This window comes from Salvelinus fontinalis, chromosome 13 (assembly GCF_029448725.1).
Source record: "Salvelinus fontinalis isolate EN_2023a chromosome 13, ASM2944872v1, whole genome shotgun sequence".
Classification (NCBI taxonomy): Eukaryota; Metazoa; Chordata; class Actinopteri; order Salmoniformes; family Salmonidae; genus Salvelinus; species Salvelinus fontinalis.
The window spans coordinates 8,133,236-8,151,470 of NC_074677.1; the positions used below are offsets into that span (position 1 = coordinate 8,133,236).

At 43.0% G+C, this 18,235-nt stretch overlaps 1 protein-coding gene across 1 annotated transcript; it reads right to left on the reverse strand.

Moving 5' to 3' along the window:
- Positions 1–5,832: 5,832 nt before the first annotated feature.
- On the reverse strand, positions 5,833–17,906 carry LOC129868031 (zinc finger protein 665-like). Its single transcript, XM_055941602.1, has 2 exons — positions 17,587–17,906; positions 5,833–8,453 (listed from the first exon to the last, which is right to left on the reverse strand). Exons 1-2 carry the CDS (start codon positions 17,801–17,803, stop codon positions 6,025–6,027), a joined length of 2,646 nt encoding a protein of 881 aa, XP_055797577.1. The 5' UTR covers positions 17,804–17,906; the 3' UTR covers positions 5,833–6,024.
- Positions 17,907–18,235: the final 329 nt, after the last annotated feature.

Below are 18,235 nucleotides of genomic sequence, written 5' to 3' on the forward strand. Positions count from 1 at the left end.
AGCAGGTGTAAAAGAAACACAGACCGGACAAGTAGATGGATTATGGTCCTCGTCGGTCCCGAAATGAGGGAGGCGCTGGCTAAATCCCTAACTGTCGCGTTGTCACTGCAACAGGTGAATCAGTCTGGTAGCAGTGTAAATCCACTCAACATCGGGGCACCCAACCCCTGAGCCACTTGTGTGGGTTGTAGACTCCGTCTCATGCTACCACTAGAGTCACAGCACCGCCAGCATTCAAAAGTGACCAAAACATCAGCCAGGAAGCATAGAAGCAGAGAAGTGGTCTGTGGTCACCACCTGCAGAATCACTCTTGTTTTGGGGGGTGTCTTGCTAATTGCCTATAATTTCCACCTTTTGTCTATTCCATTTGCACAACAGCATGTGAAATTTATTGTCAATCAGTGTTGCTTCCTAAGTGGACAGTTTGATTTCACAGAAGTGTGATTGACTTGGAGTTACATTGTGTTGTTTAAGTGTTCCCTTTATTTTTTTGAGCAGTATATATATATATATATATATATTGACTCAAATGATGTCAATTAGCCTATCAGAAGCTTCTAAAGCCAATGACATCATTTTCTGGATTTTTCCAAGTTGTTTAAAGGCACAGTCAACTTAGTGTATGTAAACTTCTGACCCACTGGAATTGTGAATTAAGTGAAATAATCTGTTTGTAAACAATTGTTGGAAAATTACTTGTGTCATGCACGAAGTAGATGTCCTAACCGATTTGCCAAAACTAAAGTTTGTAAACAAGAAATTTGTGGAGTGGTTAAAAAACGAATTTTAATGACTCCAACCTAGGTGTATGTAAACTTCCGACTTCAACTGTGTATATATATACACTGCTCAAAAAAATAAAGGGAACACTTAAACAACACAATGTAACTCCAAGTCAATCACACTTCTGTGAAATCAAACTGTCCACTTAGGAAGCAACACTGATTGACAATAAATTTCACATGCTGTTGTGCAAATGGAATAGACAAAAGGTGGAAATTATAGGCAATTAGCAAGACACCCCCAATAAAGGAGTGATTCTGCAGGTGATGACCACAGACCACTTCTCAGTTCCTATGCTTCCTGGCTGGTGTTTTGGTCACTTTTGAATGCTGGCGGTGCTCTCACTCTAGTGGTAGCATGAGACGGAGTCTACAACCCACACAAGTGGCTCAGGTAGTGCAGTTCATCCAGGATGGCACATCAATGCGAGCTGTGGCAAAAAGGTTTGCTGTGTCTGTCAGCGTAGTGTCCAGAGCATGGAGGCGCTACCAGGAGACAGGCCAGTACATCAGGAGACGTGGAGGAGGCCGTAGGAGGGCAACAACCCAGCAGCAGGACCGCTACCTCCGCCTTTGTGCAAGGAGGTGCACTGCCAGAGCACTGCAAAATGACCTCCAGCAGGCCACAAATGTGCATGTGTCTGCTCAAACGGTCAGAAACAGACTCCATGAGGGTGGTATGAGGGCCCGACGTCCACAGGTGGGGGTTGTGCTTACAGCCCAACACCGTGCAGGACGTTTGGCATTTGCTATAGAACACCAAGATTGGCATTCTTACGTAGGTATTCCTTTTGTCCAGGTAGGTTAGGGCAGTGTGCAGTGGGGTTGCGATTGCATCGTCTGTTGGGGCGGAAAGCAAATTGGAGTGGGTCTAGGGTGGAGGTGATATGATCCTTGACTAGTCTCTCAAAGCACTTCATGATGACGGAAGTGAGTGCTACGGGGCGATAGTCGTTTAGCTCTGTTACTTTAGCTTTCGTGGGAACAGGAACAATGGTGGCCCTCTTGAAGCATGTGGGAACAGCAGACTGGGATAGGGAGATCGAATTTGTCCATTAACACACCAGCCAGCTGGTCTGCGCATGCTCTGAGGATGCGGCTAGGGATGCCGTCTGGGCCGGCAGCCTTGCGAGGTTTAACACGTTTACATGTTTTACTCGTGTTGGCTGCGGTGAAGGAGAGCATGCAGGTTTTGGTAGCGGGCCGTGTCAGTGGCACTGTATTGTCCTCAAAGCGAGCAAAGAAGCTGTTTAGTTTGTCTGCGAGCAAGACATCCTGGTCCGCGACGGGGCTTGTTTTCTTTTTGTAATCCGTGATTGACTGACACTGCCACATACGTCTTGTGTCTGAGCCGTTGAATTGCGACTCTACTTTGTCTCTATGCTGACGCTTAGCTTGTTTGATTGCCTTGCGGAGGGAATAGCTACACTGTTTGTTTCCGGTCGCCTTGCCATGGTTAAAAGCAGTGGTTCGCACTTTCAGTTTTGCGCGAATGCTGCAATCAATCCACGTTTTCTGGTTGGGGAAGGATTTAATGGTCACCGTGGGTACCACATCACCGATGCACTTACTAATAAACTCGCTCACCGAATCAGCATATACATCAATGTTTTTGTCCGATACTATCCGGAACATATCCCAGTCCAATCTTGAAGCGTGGAATCCGATTGGTCGGACCAGCGTTGAACAGACCTGAGCACGGGCGCTTCCTGTTTTAGTTTCTGTCTATTGGCTGGGAGCAACAAAATGGAGTCATGGTCAGATTTGCTGAAAGGAGGGCGGGGGAAGGCTTTGTATGCGTCGCGTAAATTAGAGTAGCAATGATCCAGGGTGTTGCCAGCCCGGGTCACGCATTCGATATGCTGATAAAATTTAGGGAGCCTTGTTTTCAGATTAGCCTTGTTAAAATCCCCAGCAACAATAAATTCAGTTTCAGGATATGTGGTTTCCAGTTTACATAGAGTCCAATGAAGTTCTTTCAGGGCCGTCGAGGTATCTGCTTGGGAGGGATATACATGGCTGTGACTATAATCGGAGAGAATTCTCTTGGGATTTGCAGCGCGTCACAAACAGAACCAAGTTGTATTTCAGTGCCTGGCTACGTTGACGCACACGAGCAGCGTGGCTGCAATGAATGAATAACATGTATGTGTACATTTATTTTTGAAACGCTCACGCACGCGACACGAGCGGTGTGGTCAGCATGTAAGCCTAAAAGGCGCTGCAGTGGCCATACAGCATTTCCTGTGATGCGGCCTCAGAAGAAGTCAGAGAAAACATACTTTTTTGGCTTCGAAGAGCTGTTGTGAAGGAAGTGAGTTTGTGTTTATACAGGAACTTCCGCCCCCCCCACATACCGTCAGCCAATCATGTCAATGCGGAGGTATACGGAGCCCTCCACATTGTTACAACATTTAAGAGGTACATGGAAATGCGATATGCGAAGCTCGATTTGGTCTCTGCATGCCTCCGGAGCCTACAACCACATTATCGGATTAATTTGGCTTTAACCTTAATCCTTTTCCTAACCTCATTCTAATTCACCTAACTTGCCATGTAAACAAACCATTGGTATCGCCACACCGGATCCAAATGGAACGCAATCAACTTTCAGACAGTGCAACACACACATACACGGGCGCCCGGTTGAAATGAATCGAACCCCCTCATTGGTGACCTATTGACATGAATCGAACTCTCTCATTGGTGACCCATTGAAATTCAAGCTAAAACACTATTTCCAGAGGTGCGTCTGCTAAAACTAATGCAATGTGGTCGTCGGTACCTGGAAATGTCCTACCTGTTAACTGGTTGTAGTTCTACACAGGCCGCGTTCCAACTAGTTAGCGAGTCAAAAATGTTAGTTTCATAATTCTGCATGTGAATGTGGCATGACGTAGCAGCCGTAAGGCTAAAACGTTGAATAAAATCATCATCACTCGCAGTTGACCTTGTTGTGATCAAATATTCTAATTAAAATGTGTCATAAAAATCTAAGTTACAAAAAAAAATAAAAATAATAAAAGAACTCCCACGTCACCCTATTCTGGCTGCAATCCCCACCAAACCTCCAAATTATTTTTTATCTCACCTTTATTTTGACAGTGAGTCAATGCACATCAAAATACAATATACACATTAATCTAAACATTATACACAACAATAAATGAAAAGCAAAACACAATCATTTAAAAAAAAAGACATTCTTCAGTAAAAAAGGTTGTCTGAAATACCTTAGTGGGACACTTTAAAAAAATTCAAATAAAAACACGAGCTAATTCAGTTGGTAGAAAACATGTTAAGAGTTGTTTCCGGAGGCCCATGAACGTGAGTTGTAGACAGTTCCATTAGTCATATTTTTAAAAAAGCAAAGAGAGAAAGAATGGGTTCGGGAGACCGTCTACCTTTTATAGACTTTATCTACGCCAACAAAGGTGGAGAAAACCATAGACCTACATAATAACTCTCTTTGTGTTACCAGTACTCACTCCTGGACCTGTACAGACCTATATAATCTCCCTTTGTGTTACCAGTACTCACTCCTGGACCCATACAGACCATAGACCTATATAATAACTCTCGTTGTGTTACCAGTACTCACTCCTGGACCTGTACAGACCTATATAATAACTGGCTTTGGGCCATGGTGTCAGTGGCTCTGACTTGTTGCTAAGGAAACACCACTGGTATTTTTTTCAGCTGAAATTGACATAATAACGGATAACTGTGAACATGGATCAACACCTAGAGTTTAATAACACCTCGTCACAAAGCAACTTGATGACACAGAGGTTATTGATTCTGCTCGGCCCAAGACTTTAGTGTCACACTCCTTGATGGAAACAAAATAACACCTGAGCCACTGGTGACACACCGGTGTGGAGTAAGTCTCCGGTGTAAATGAGAGGCTTTATGAATACCGATCTCTACTGTCTTACTCTGATAGCAATGGGGGGAAAGAAAGTTGCTTCAAAATGATATAATAATTGTAGGCAGACATATTGTGAACAATGAGCACTGTCCTTAAACAATGACTGAGTTGTTCAGATATTGCGGTTGATTCTTTATCAGTAAGGACTCCTGATGTTCACCAATACACATACCTGCACATACCACACACATACCATACATACACACATACCTGCTCTCTTAAAGATCAGCAACATACACCGCATGTATAACAGTTTAGGAACACCTGTTCTTTCCACAGACAGACAGACCAGGTGAACGCTATGATCCCTTGATGTAACTTAATGTACAAAAGTTTAGGAACACCTGTTCTTTCAACAGACAGACCAGGTGAACGCTATGATCCCTTGATGTAACTTGTTAAATCTGCAATGTGCCACTTTTTTTGGGTGACCAAAAGCACATAGAAATTTGAGTTATAGATCTGTCATTCTCATTGAAAGCAAGTCTAAGAAGCAGTATATCTGTTCTATGTGCTCTATTTCTATGCTTTCCCTTAAGTTTCGTACACCAGCTTCAAACAGCTGAAAATTTTGATATGTTTGGATATGGAAAAGACATTTCACAGTGGTTTAGATGGTTAAATGATTCTCTACACTATATACTTTGTCACAAACTGAAATTAGGTGAATCATAAGACTTTTTGCAACCAGGAAATGCAACCAGGAAATGGCAGAACGATTTCTGCATGGTGCATCTGCAAAATCCACTTCAATCAGTGTAGATGAAGGGGAGGAGACCGATTCAAGAAGGATTTTTAAGCGTCGAGACAATTGAGACATGGATTGCGTATGTGTGCCATTCAAGAGGGTGAATGGGCAAGACAAAATATTTAAGTTCCTTTGAATGGGGTATGGTAGTAGGTGCCAGGCGCATCGGTTTGTCTCAACAACTGCAATGCTGCTGGGTTTTTCACACTCAACAGTTTCCCGTGTGTATCAAGAATGGCCCACCACCCAAAGGACATCTTGACAACTGTGGGAAGCATTATAGTCAACATGGGCCAGCATCCCTGTGGAACGCTTACGACAACTTGTAGAGTCCATGCCCAGACTAATTGAGGCTGTTCTGAGGGGGGGGGGGGGGGGGGGGGGGGGTGCAACTCAATAATAGGAAGGTGTTCTTAATTAATGTTTTATAGACAATGTTCTACAAGTTCAGTCATTCCTTTTAACCATGATATGTTTTGCCCTTACCGGTATCAATTAGAATTGACCTTTCATCCTTGGGACTGACATATTTTATACTATTATGTGTTCTCTCTCTCTCTCTCTAGTGAATATTCTTCATGTGCGATTTAAGGGAACTGATCTGACTAAAGCATTTGTTACAATCATTGCAGCGAAATGGTTTCTCTCCTGTGTGAACTCGCGTGTGGCGTGTCAGATCACCCGACGTTATAAAGCCCTTTTCACACACAGTGCACTTATATGGTCTCTCACCTGTGTGACTTTTCATATGTTGTGTCAGACCTCCCTTCCAAGTGAATTGTTTGCTACAAATATTACACAGATATGGTTTCACTCCGGTGTGAATTCGCTGGTGACATTTCAGAAGACTTGATGTTGTACAGCATATTCCACATACAGGACACTTAAAAGGTTTCTCCCCTGTGTGAGACATCATATGACGAGACAGGCTTCTGCTATAAACAAACCGTTTGCTGCAGACGTGACACTGATGTGATTTATCCCCTGTGTGATTCTTCATGTGTTCTATTAGGGTTCCCTTCCAAGTGAAGCTTTTGCTACAAACCGTGCACAGAAAAGGTTTCTCTCCTGTGTGAATTCTCTGATGGATTTTTAGCGAAGAGGCCCACCTGAATCCTTTTCCACATACAGGACATTTATGCATCTCTCTCTCTCTGTGAGTCTTCATATGCACCCTCAGGTAACTCATAGTTCTGAAGCTTTTGCCACAGTCGCTGCAGAGATAAGACGTTTCCTCAGATTGCTTTTTTTTTGGGGTCTTTCCACAGTGATTCTGCTGGTGACGTTTTAGAACACTTGCGGATGTAAAACTTTTCCCACATACCGGACACTTAAATGATTTCTCCCCTGTGTGAGTCCTCATGTGTTCCGTCAGGTGTCCACTCAGAGTGAAGCTTTTGGTGCACACTTTGCATTGATGTTGTTTCTCGCTGGTGTGGATTCGCTGATGGAGTTTGAAATAAGCAGATGACGTGAAGCACTTTCCACACACAGGACATTTATGCAGCTCTCTCTCTCTGTGCGTTTTCATATGCACTCTCAGGTAACTGATGGTTCGGAAGCTTTTGCCACAGTCGCTGCAGAGATATGACTCTTTCTCTGATTGATTCTCTTCTGGTTTCCCTCCACAGTGATCCAGCTGGTGGCGTTTTAGAACACTTGATGACGCAAGGTCTTTTTCATAAACAAGGCGCTGAGATGATTTCTCCCCTGTGTGCGTATTCAAGTGTTCCGTCAAGCTTTCCTGCCACATGACGCTTTTGCCACAAACTTCATGATGACAAGGATCCTCTTCGATTTCACAGTGTTTTTTTAGAGCAGAGAATGATATAAAGCATTTTTCACATACAGAGCATTTATAAAGTTTCTCCCCTGTGTGAGTCATCATATGCCTGACCAGATGTCCTTTGCGGTAGAAGCATTTGTCACATTCTTTGCACTTATGTGATTTCTCCCCTGTGTGATATATCTGGTGTATTTTTAAAAGACTTGCACTAGGGAAGCTTTTAATGCACACGGGACACTGAAATGATTTCTCTCCTGTGTGAGTGCTCGGATGTACTTTATAATTGGGTAAGGTGTTAAAGGCTGTACTGCACACAGAAGACGGATTGAGTTTCTCACCATGAAGCATCTGGTGTTCCTTTAGACTGCATGGTTTCCTAAAGCCTTTACTGCACACAGGACAGCTGTATGTCTTTGCACCTGGGTGAGTAGTCCTCATGTGCTTGTTGAAGTAGTACTTGCATCCGACTGATCTGCCACCTTTTTGGCACTTAAGGGATTTCTCCCCTGTGTGAAATACCTGATGATATTTTAAAGAAGCTGTGCTCTGAAAGGATTTACTGCACACAATAAATTGCTGTCGTCTCTCCTTCGCACCTTTATGGTGTCGTTTAAGACTGATTAACGAGATGAAGCTTTTATGACAGAAATGACACTTGTATGGTCTCCTGCTTGTGTGAGACTTTAAATGTGCTTTCGGCTCACTGGTTGTCTTGGCCTTAGTGCAGACTTGAGAGCTTTGTTTTTTCTTTTCCCGTGTTCTCTTTGACCTTGACGGTAGTTCTTCACTCTCGTCTTCATCAATACTGACAATGATTTCACTCAGAGCTGAAGAACAGTGTGGATTTACTGTAGAGAGGGGATGAAAGTGACTGGTTAGTTGTGATGCTCTGTAATCCTCGTCATCCAATGCTGTTTGGGTCTGTTCGGTTGTGTTGCTGGGTAGAGAGTCTGTCTTGCTGTCCTGGTCACAGTCACTTTCCACACAGGGAGGAATAAATATCAACTGTACAACCTCTGTGGTAGCAGACCTAAGTTTTTGAAGCTGCTCTTCCTCCTGAATGGTCCTGAGTTCCTCCTGTTCCTCTGTAATCTGTGTGGGCTCTGGGTCCTCCTGCCCCGGACTGGGGCTCCACTCCTGCTCACAATGCTGCTGCTGCTGCTTAGGGGAAACCTCCTCTTCAGGGAGAGTTAGCTGCTGGGGATCTGGAGAGAGAGAGAGGAGAATAAATAAGTAGCTAGCACTCAAGAAACAATAACAAATATTCACATTGAAGTCGATTCAGAATTCTCTATGCTGATCTGATGCAACATAACTGCAGCAGGTGATTTAGTAGCCCCATATTACTACTTCGTATTTCATATTTACAATATTAGTTCTTAACCACCTGCATTCAGGTCTAAAGGATTCTAATGTCCCATAACTCTGCAAGAATGAGAATAAGACAAAATGCCCTACCCCTGGCTACAAACTCGTAAATGACCTTTTAATGGCGTCAGACCGAGGCTCTGCATCTGTCCTCGTGCTCCTAGACCTTAGTGCTTCTTTTGATACCATCGATCACCACATTCTTTTGGAGAGATTGGAAACCCAAATTGGTCTACACGGACAAGTTCTGGCCTGGTTTAGATCTTATCTGTCGGAAAGATATCAGTTTGTCTCTGTGGATGGTTTGTCTTCTGATAATTCAACTGTAAATGTCGGTGTTCCTCAAGGTTCCGTTTTAGGACCACTATTGTTTTCACTATATATTTGACCTCTTGGTGATGTCATTCGGAAACATAATGTTAACTTCTACTGCTATGCGGATGACACACAGCTGTACATTTCGATGAAACATGGTGAAGCCCCAAAATGTCCCTCCCTGGAAGCCTGTGTTTCAGACATAAGGAAGTGGATGGCGGCAAATGTTTTACTTTCAAAACTCTGACAAAACAGAGATGCTTGTTCTAGGTTCCAAGAAACAGAGAGGTCTTCTGTTGGAAACTGTGAAGGACCTCGGCGTTACTCAGGAACCCGATCTCTCTTTTGACGAACATATCAAGAATATTTCAAGGACAGCTTTTTTAAAATCTTCGTAAATTGCAAAAATCAGAAACTTTCTGTCCAAAAATTGAGAAAAATTCATCCATGTTTTTGTCACTTCTAGATTAGACGACTGCAATGCTCTACTTTTCGGCTACCCGGATAAAGCACTAAATAAAACTTCAGTTAGTGCTAAACACGGCTGCTAGAATCTTGACTAGAACCAAAAAATGTGATCATATTACTCCAGTGCTAGCCCCTCTACACTGGCTTCCTGTTAAGACTAGGGCTAATTTCAAGGTTTTACTGCTAACTAACAAAGCATTACATGGGCTTGCTCCTACCTTAACGATTTGGTCCTGCCGTACATAACTATACGTACGCTACGGTCACAAGACGCAGGCCTCCTTACTGTCCCTAGAATTCCTAAGCAAACAGCTGGAGGCAGGAGCTCCATTTTTATGGGATGGTCTGCCTATACATGTGAGATGCAGACTCGGTCTCGACCTTTAAGTCTTTATTGAAGACTCATCTCTTCAGTAGGTCCTATTGGAGCGACGAACCGCCCTTGCTGTCTCTGCCTGGCCGGTTCCCCTCTCTCCACTGGGATTCTCTGCCTCTAACCCTATTACAGGGGCTGAGTCACTGGCTTACTGGTGCTCTTCCATGCCGTCCCTAGGAGGGGTGCGTCACTTGAGTGGGTTGAGTCACTGACGTGATCTTCCTGTCCGGGTTGGCGCCCCCCTTGGGTTCGTGCCGTGGGGGAGATCTTCGTGGCCTATACTCGGCCTTGTCTCAGGGTAGTAGGTTGGTGGTTGAAGATATCCTTCTAGTGGTGTGGGGGCTGTGCTTTGGCAAAGTGGGTGGGGTTATACCCTGCCTGGTTGGCCCTGTCCGGGGGTATCCTCGGACAGGGCCACAGTGTCTCCCGACCCGTCCTGTCTCAGCCTCCAGTATTAATGCAGCAATAGTTTGTGTCAGGGGGCTAGGGTCAGTCTGTTATATCTGGAGTATTTCTCCTGTCTTATCCGGTGTCCTGTGTGAATTTAAGTATGCTCCCTCTAATTCTCTCTCTCAGAGGATCTGAGCCCTAGGACCATCCCTCAGGACTACGTGACCTGATGACTCCTTGCTGTCCCCAGTCCAACTGGTCGTGCTGCTGCTCCAGTTTCAGCTGTTCTGCCTGCGGCTATGGAACCCTGACATATTCACCAGATGTGCTGCTGTTTTCAACTCTCTAGAGACAGCAGGAGCGGTAGAGATACTCTGAATGATCGGCTATGAAAAGCCAACTGACATTTACTCTTGAGGTGCTGACCTGTTGCACCCTCGACAACCACTGTGATTATTATTATTTGAACCTGCTGGTCATCTATTAACGTTTGAACATCTTGGCAATGTTCTGTTATAATCTCCATCATCATCATCCCGGCACTGCCAGAAGAGGACTGGCCACCCCTCATAGTCTGGTTCCTCTCTAGGTTTCTTCCTAGGTTCTGGCCTTTCTAGGGAGTTTTTCCTAGCCACCGTGCTTCTACACCTGCATTGCTTGCTGTTTGGGGTTTTAGGCTGGGTTTCTGTACAGCACTTTGTGACATCAGCTGATGTAAAAAGGGCTTTATAAATACATTGGATTGATTTATGATATTATAGGGTATAATTTATTTTAGAAACATTTTTAACTACAATTTATTAGCACGCCATTTTCACATAATAGATCATGTTGGTGCTAGAGATATTTAAAATGAGGTTAAACAGTGCTGGAAATGTCCTTGAACTACTTCAGGCTAATCAAAGGGGTACTAACGTTAACCAACTAGCGTTAGCGCAATGGCTGAAAGTCTACAGGTAAAGTAGCATTCTAGTAATGCGCTAACGCTAGGTAGCATTGGCTCACAAAACTACCACCAAGTTCCTTCATACTGCAAGCAGAGACATACAAATGGTATCCACGAGTTCATCTGACTCTGGGGAAGTAGAACAAAAGGCTTAAAATTCCAGAATCTCACAGTATCCCTTTAACACTAACCTCGTACCCAGGCTCGAATTGCTGGCGCATGGAGCCTGGCAACACCGTGCCACAAAAGTGGAACTTGAAAGAGGAGTGTGGTTAAAATGAGGCGGGAGCGCCCCCTACACTAGTATTATATGGGACTTTTTTTTAAATGACAGAAATCACTAATCAAAATAAAATGTTTCACATTGACCATATTATTTTTGGGAAGCCCTGAGCCCTCGATTTTTGGGAAGCCCACGAGTTAAGGCATATAAAACTTAAAATGTGTCAACTAAATTAACTTCCTTGTTTAAATCACTTGCACTGCTGGTGCTTTGAAGCCCACACTGTAAAGGGGGAGGTTTTAAATGTTGTGCTAAATGTGATAGAGAGAGATCCGGCAATTAAAATCAACGTATGTTTTCACCGCTCGTGCCATAGACTCTCAGTCAAGTCCCATCCTGAGGCGCTGTGAAAGCAGACATCTTGACAGAGCGAGTCAGTTGGTGTTCCAGACTACTTTAAAAACATTAAATGTAATATTATTTTATGCTAGAAGTGCTCAGAAAGTGACTTTTTGGATCTGAATGACAAAATATTCAGGAGATCGAGGTGCTCAACGTTGACCCATTTTGCAACCCCCCCCCCCCCCTGAAGTGGGGAAAAAAATTGTTGATTTGAAAGGTGTATCAGAGTTAATTTCCTGCAATTCTACACATTTTTAAAATATGATATCCGAGTGAGAAAGACCAACAAAAATCAATGGTGCCCCCCCTCCCCCCCTCCTATAGATAATTCGACCATGATTACTACAAGTTTAGATAGCTGGTTACACTAACTTACCAATATGAAAATGGTTAGCGGACACGGGTAAATGGAGTGACTGTCAGTAACTGACATTAGAGAAACTGCTGATGCACAACCAACATGTTCAAAATGGCACCTAGTGTAGGGGGGGACTATTTTACCTGATAACATTTGGGGGGGAACTATTTTACCTGCTAACATTTGGGGGGGGGGGGGGGACTATTTTACCGGCTAATATTTGGGGGGGGGGGGGGGGGACGACTATTTTACCTGCTAACATTTGGGGTGGGGGGGGGGGGGAATATTTTACCTGCTAACATTTGGGGGGGGACTATTTTACCTGCTAAAATTTGGGGGGGGGGGGGGGGGGGGGGGGGTAGAAATGTCCCACCTGACTCATACACCCCTGGAATTATTATTTGAAGTGTCTGAAATCGGAGATTGGTGTACTTCCACATTTCTACATGGAGCACATCATGTCCTAAAAACGAATATAAACGAATTGCAAAGACATGCAAATCAGGTTCAAAGTTATACAAGCATAGCTAGTAGCTACTGAATGGCATTTTCAGTGAGTATGGCTATTTATAAAGTATGGCTACTTTATGTTTACATACCCTACATTACTCATCTCCTATGTATATACTGTACTCTATACCATCTACTGCATCTTGCCTATGCCGTTCTGTACCATCACTCATTCATATATCTTAATGTACATATTCTTTATCCCTTTACACTTGTGTGTATAAGGTAGTAGTTGTGGAATTGTTAGGTTAGATTACTCGTTGGTTATTACCGCATTGTCGGAACTAGAAGCACAAGCATTTTGCTACACTCGCATTAACATCTGCTAACCATGTGTATGTGACCAATGAAATTTGATTTGATTTGATTTACAAGCAACACTGAATGAGAGAAATGGTGCAAATGAACAAAGTTGTGATGCATGCTTGTCTGAGGGATGGTAGAGGATGTAGGCTTCAATACCCTAATGGTATATCTAAAACCAGACTACAAGATGCCACGTAGAAAAACCAAGACAGCCCCGATGGAGAAATTGTACAATGATTTCTCTGCAAGTACAAGGCGCGAGCCCTCAAACACCGTAACGTGGCGTTAACAACGGATTGTTGGATGTCTATGAACACATCACTGCAACGAGCCATCACATTGATAAGAAGTGGGACATGAAGTATGTACTGACAACATGGAGGAGAGGCACATAACAGAGAACCTATAACAGCATTAATACCATCGTTGCTGAGTGGGTGGGGGACATTAATTAAGTGGGCGCCATTTGGTAGGGTTTCCACTAGTTACCACAGCCACGGTCAAAATGGCTATTTCATGGAAACAAAAATGATATTTTTGGCCTTAATTTGGGCATAATGTTATCAGTGTGATTAGGTTTAAAAATCACATTTTAAGAAGATACATTTTAGAAATAGGCAGGCTTTTTGACTTTGTGGCTGTAACTACTGACAACCGGTAGGTAGTTAACCAGGACTGTGGTAGATTGAACTGCATTGCCCCCTAGTGGTCATACGCAGAACCACATCTGAATTGTAAATTCTCATTTTGTGTTTTTTTTTTTTTATATTTAAAAAATGGCAGTTTCAACATGAAGAGAAATTATAAATTTGCCTCATCCCTTTTCAGAATTGGGCCACTTTCTCATCAGAGTGGGGAACTTTACCAATGTTTTCATAAGGAAACCGCTAGAACAGGTATTCCCCCTGGGGTACGCCAAATAAAATTGTATTTTTTTTATTCACATTTTCAAACAGTCCATTTATATTTTCCAACGGGGCTATACATTTGGGTGAGGTTATTTTCTCGCCTGAGTAGCCTTGTTTCACTGCCAAAAATGTAACCATCTAGTGTTCAGCGAAATAACAACACAATGTCAAATACAGGTAGCCTCGTCAAATAATTAACATCCAATCACATTAACCGTTACTCTCTCACGGGAATTCCACTAACGTAACTGCTGTTCATTCCTTTTGCTCGAAAATTGATAAATGGTTAAAAAAAAAAGTAAGGCCGTGTCCATGGAGACACATACCAGCTCTACTGGTAGTACTGCTACTACCAGCAGTACTACACCTGCACCTGTCGACGACACAAGTTGTTCTGCTTCCACGAGCACATCTAATGCTAGCAATTCTACATTTGTTGTTAGCCCAGCTAGCATGGACACTGACAGTTGTGAACCTGATGCAGCCGAAGAGCTACTGCCCCCTTACCCGGGAGAGCACCGAACAACAGACAGGGACGTTGGACCATCGAAGAGACGCGAATATAAGAACTACATTGATTTGGGATTCACTTATATTGGGAGAAGTGCCTTTCCTCAGCCACAGTGTGTTATATGTGCAAAAGTACTATCTCACAACTCGACGAAACCTTCACTCTTGAGCAGGCATTTAGAAACAAAACGTGCCCATTTGAAAAATAAACCACAGACATTTTTTGAGCGAGAATTAACACATGTATAAAAGCAACAGATACCATTAATAAGAAGGGGCTAGAAACGTCTTATATGGTGAGTTACCAAGTGACTAGAACAGGCATACTATTGTGGAGGACTTAATTCTTCCTGCTGCCGCAGATATGACTATACAGACAACGCCTTCATCAAACACTGTTTCACGACGCATCAGTGACATGGCAGGAGATGTTTTGAAACAATTACTGCTTCGCATACAAGCCAGTGAATTATATGCGTTACAGCTGGATGAGTCAACAGACGTGGCGGGCCTGGCACAGCTCCTGGTATATGTCCGTTACGTTTATGGGGGGGGGTCAATTAAGGAAGACATCCTCTTCTGTTAACCACTGGAAACCAGGACAACATGAGAGGATATTTTTAAAGTACTGGACAGCTTTGTGACATCAAATGGACTTTGGTGGTCAAGATGTGTTGGTATCTGTACTGATGGCGCAACAACCATGACAGGGAGACATAGAGGAGTGGTAACGCGCGTGCAAGCAGTTGCTCCCGACGCCACTTGGGTAAAACTGCAGCATCCACCAAGAGGCTCTTGCTGCCAAGGGAATACCTGACAGCTTGAAAGACGTTTTGGACAGTACAGTGAAAATGGTTAACTTTGTTAAAGTAAGGCCCCTGAACTCTCGTGTATTTTCTGTACTATGCACTGATATGGGCAGCGACCATGTAACGCTTTTACAACATACAAGGGGTAAAGTATTGAAAAAATAATTGAGATGAGTTTAAAGTTTTTACTGACCATCATTTTTCACTTGTCTGACCGCTTGCACGATGACCAGTTTCACACACGACTGGCCTATCTGGGGGATGTTTTTTCTCGCCTGAATGATTAACAAGTTTGAGGTCTTTTCTGTCTGCATTAACAAGGACAACACACAGGTCTTTCCATCATTGTATGATTTTTTGTGAGCAAATGAACTCAAGCTTACGGACAATGTCAAATGTGATATAGCGAAGCACCTGAGTGAGTTGGGTGCGCAATTAAGTAGGTTCTTTCCGGAAACGGACAACACAAACAACTGGATTCGTTATCCCTTTCATGCCCTGCCTCCAGTCCACTTACTGATATCTGAACAAGAGAACCTCATCAAAATTGCAACAAGCGGTTCTGTGAAAATTGAATTTAATCAGAAGCCACTGCCAGATTTCTGGATCGGGCTGTGCTCAGAGTATCCTGCCGTGGAAAATCGCGCTGTTAAGACACAGATGCCCTTTGCAACCACGTACCTATGTAAGAGTGGATTCTCGGCCCTCACTAGCATGAAAACTAAATACAGGCACAGACTGTGTGGAAAGTTATTTAATACAGACTCACTCCAACATTGCAGAGTTATGTGCATCCTTTCAAGCACACCATTCTCATTAACCTGTGGTGAGTTATTCACAATTTATGATGAACAAATAAGGTTTTATCTGTAAGATGTTTAAATAAAAAGCAAAATGATTGATTATTATTATTTGTGCCCTGGTCCTATAAGAGCTCTTTGTCACATCCCATGAGCCGGGTTGTGACAAAAACTCACACTCATTCTTATGTTTAATAAATGTATCGTATAGTGTGTCTGTGGCAGGCTTACAATGATGGCAAAAAACAACATTTGATAGCGCTCTGACCCTGGTGCTAGAGGGGGTACGCTGTTGGTGGTTGAAGGGGTCTGGGACTAGAAAACAATTTGGGGAACCACTACGCTAGAAAGATCTATCCTGGTCTCACAAATACCACTCTAGTGCAGATTCAATGGATTGAGACACGTCCAATGGTTCTGTTCACGTACACCAGTGGTCACCAATCGTACGACCGCGATTGACTGGTCGACCACCAAACATTTCTGTAACGATAAAGCCTTGCGTTCCTTTTTTGTTATTTGTTTTTGGCGCTGTTGGTAGTAGATGCACTTGATTCAGCAGTGTCAACACTTTGTTCAACACCTTTATAAGCCACAAAATGCACGTTCTCCCTACTTCCACTCACACTACAACCAGCACTGCAGCTGTAATGAATGACTACAGCAAATTGTTCCCATAAACTTGCGTTGTTATTATTAGCAAGCATGTCTTTCTTTAATATCAAGGAATAATTTTTGGTTTCTCTGGTCATAGGAGTAACAACATGAATTGGTGTATAAGGCAGAAATAACGCAGTGCGACTACATCAGCTGAAAGACTGACTGTCCCCTTTTCTGAGTGGAGGGACGATGAGGCAGCCTCACCGCTGCTCACTCCCTCCCTCAGACTGATCATCAGATGTAGGCCATCAGTCCAGTGTAAAAAATAAAAAATAAATTAAAGATAATTATTATGCTCATTTAGCTGTGCATCATCACAAGGAATGAAACAAATGATCCATTAGTTTTTTTTATATATAATTTCTAAATGGTCTCAGAAGAACAACATTGTCAGGGCAATTCAATTATAGCCAATACGCACTGATAATATTTTGGACCTATAACCTACTGCACAAACCTCATTGCTACAGAACAGTTTTTAATTGGTTAATGTTGCACAGGTTTACGTTTTTTTTTTTATTCATGTTTTAGAAGAAAAAAAAATCGAAGTGATCCTGACTCAGAAAAGGTTGGTGACCACTGACGTACACGGTTCTGTACGGCAATTAAAGCGCGTTGTAACTTATTTGGGTGAAATCTTATATTATTATCATTATCATCATCATCATAGGCTCTTTATCATTATCGACATGTAACGACAAATATTGGCTAAATATCCCACATTCTAATACTTGATACATGGGCCTCATTCATTTGCCAAACATTATCGAACAGTGCAGATAAAAATGTAATTGGCCGACGTGATTCCTTATTCTTCATCTCATAGAGGCATGTTTGTTCCAAAACGTTAGGTCATAAAGAACGCAACCCTAGTGGGCACATGATGGCAGTGGTACAGATTGGGCTAGCCACTAACAAGTGTGATTCAGCAATCAAATGTTGAATAACCTTACGTGAAATCAGTAACATGATTTTTGATCGCAACAAACCTGCACCGAAATGACCCAGAAGAAGTTCCCGTAGACGGTCGTTCTCTCCCTGAACCTCTGCGATCGTCTTTTCCACCACAACAAATATCTCAAATGCCGCTGTTGTTAGCCGCTCCTGGTACTCTGCTAACGTCTTTTCCGACGAACCAAATATATCAACAGCCGCTGATATTAGCCGCTCGATGATAAACACATTCAACAGCTGTAGTTTGGACATTTTGATAAAACACAATGAATAATACTACAATTTTGACGCCCTTCGGCTTCAAACCATCACGTTTCTTATTTCTCGCTCAAATGTCTTCTTCCGGAGACCAAGGTAAATTCACTTCCGGGTTGGCGAATTCGATTACGCTGATTCGCGGGGCACTGGGCTAAGGCCCGTTACGTCTTCGGGCGAAAGCGGAGGGAGGAGCAGGAGTGCCCTTTCACAATTCAAAAAGTAATCTGTGCCTCTTGGTCATTTTGTCTTTAAACTGCAAAAATGTTTCTCTGCCCCATGGCAGAATGAGTAGAATTGCATGAAATGTGTTATTAAAATGCTAAATGGCTCTTTCCCCACATAGAAATAGCACACATAGAACATATCTATATCAATTTGTAAGTCGCTCTGGATAAGAGCGTCTGCTAAATGACTTAAATGTAAATG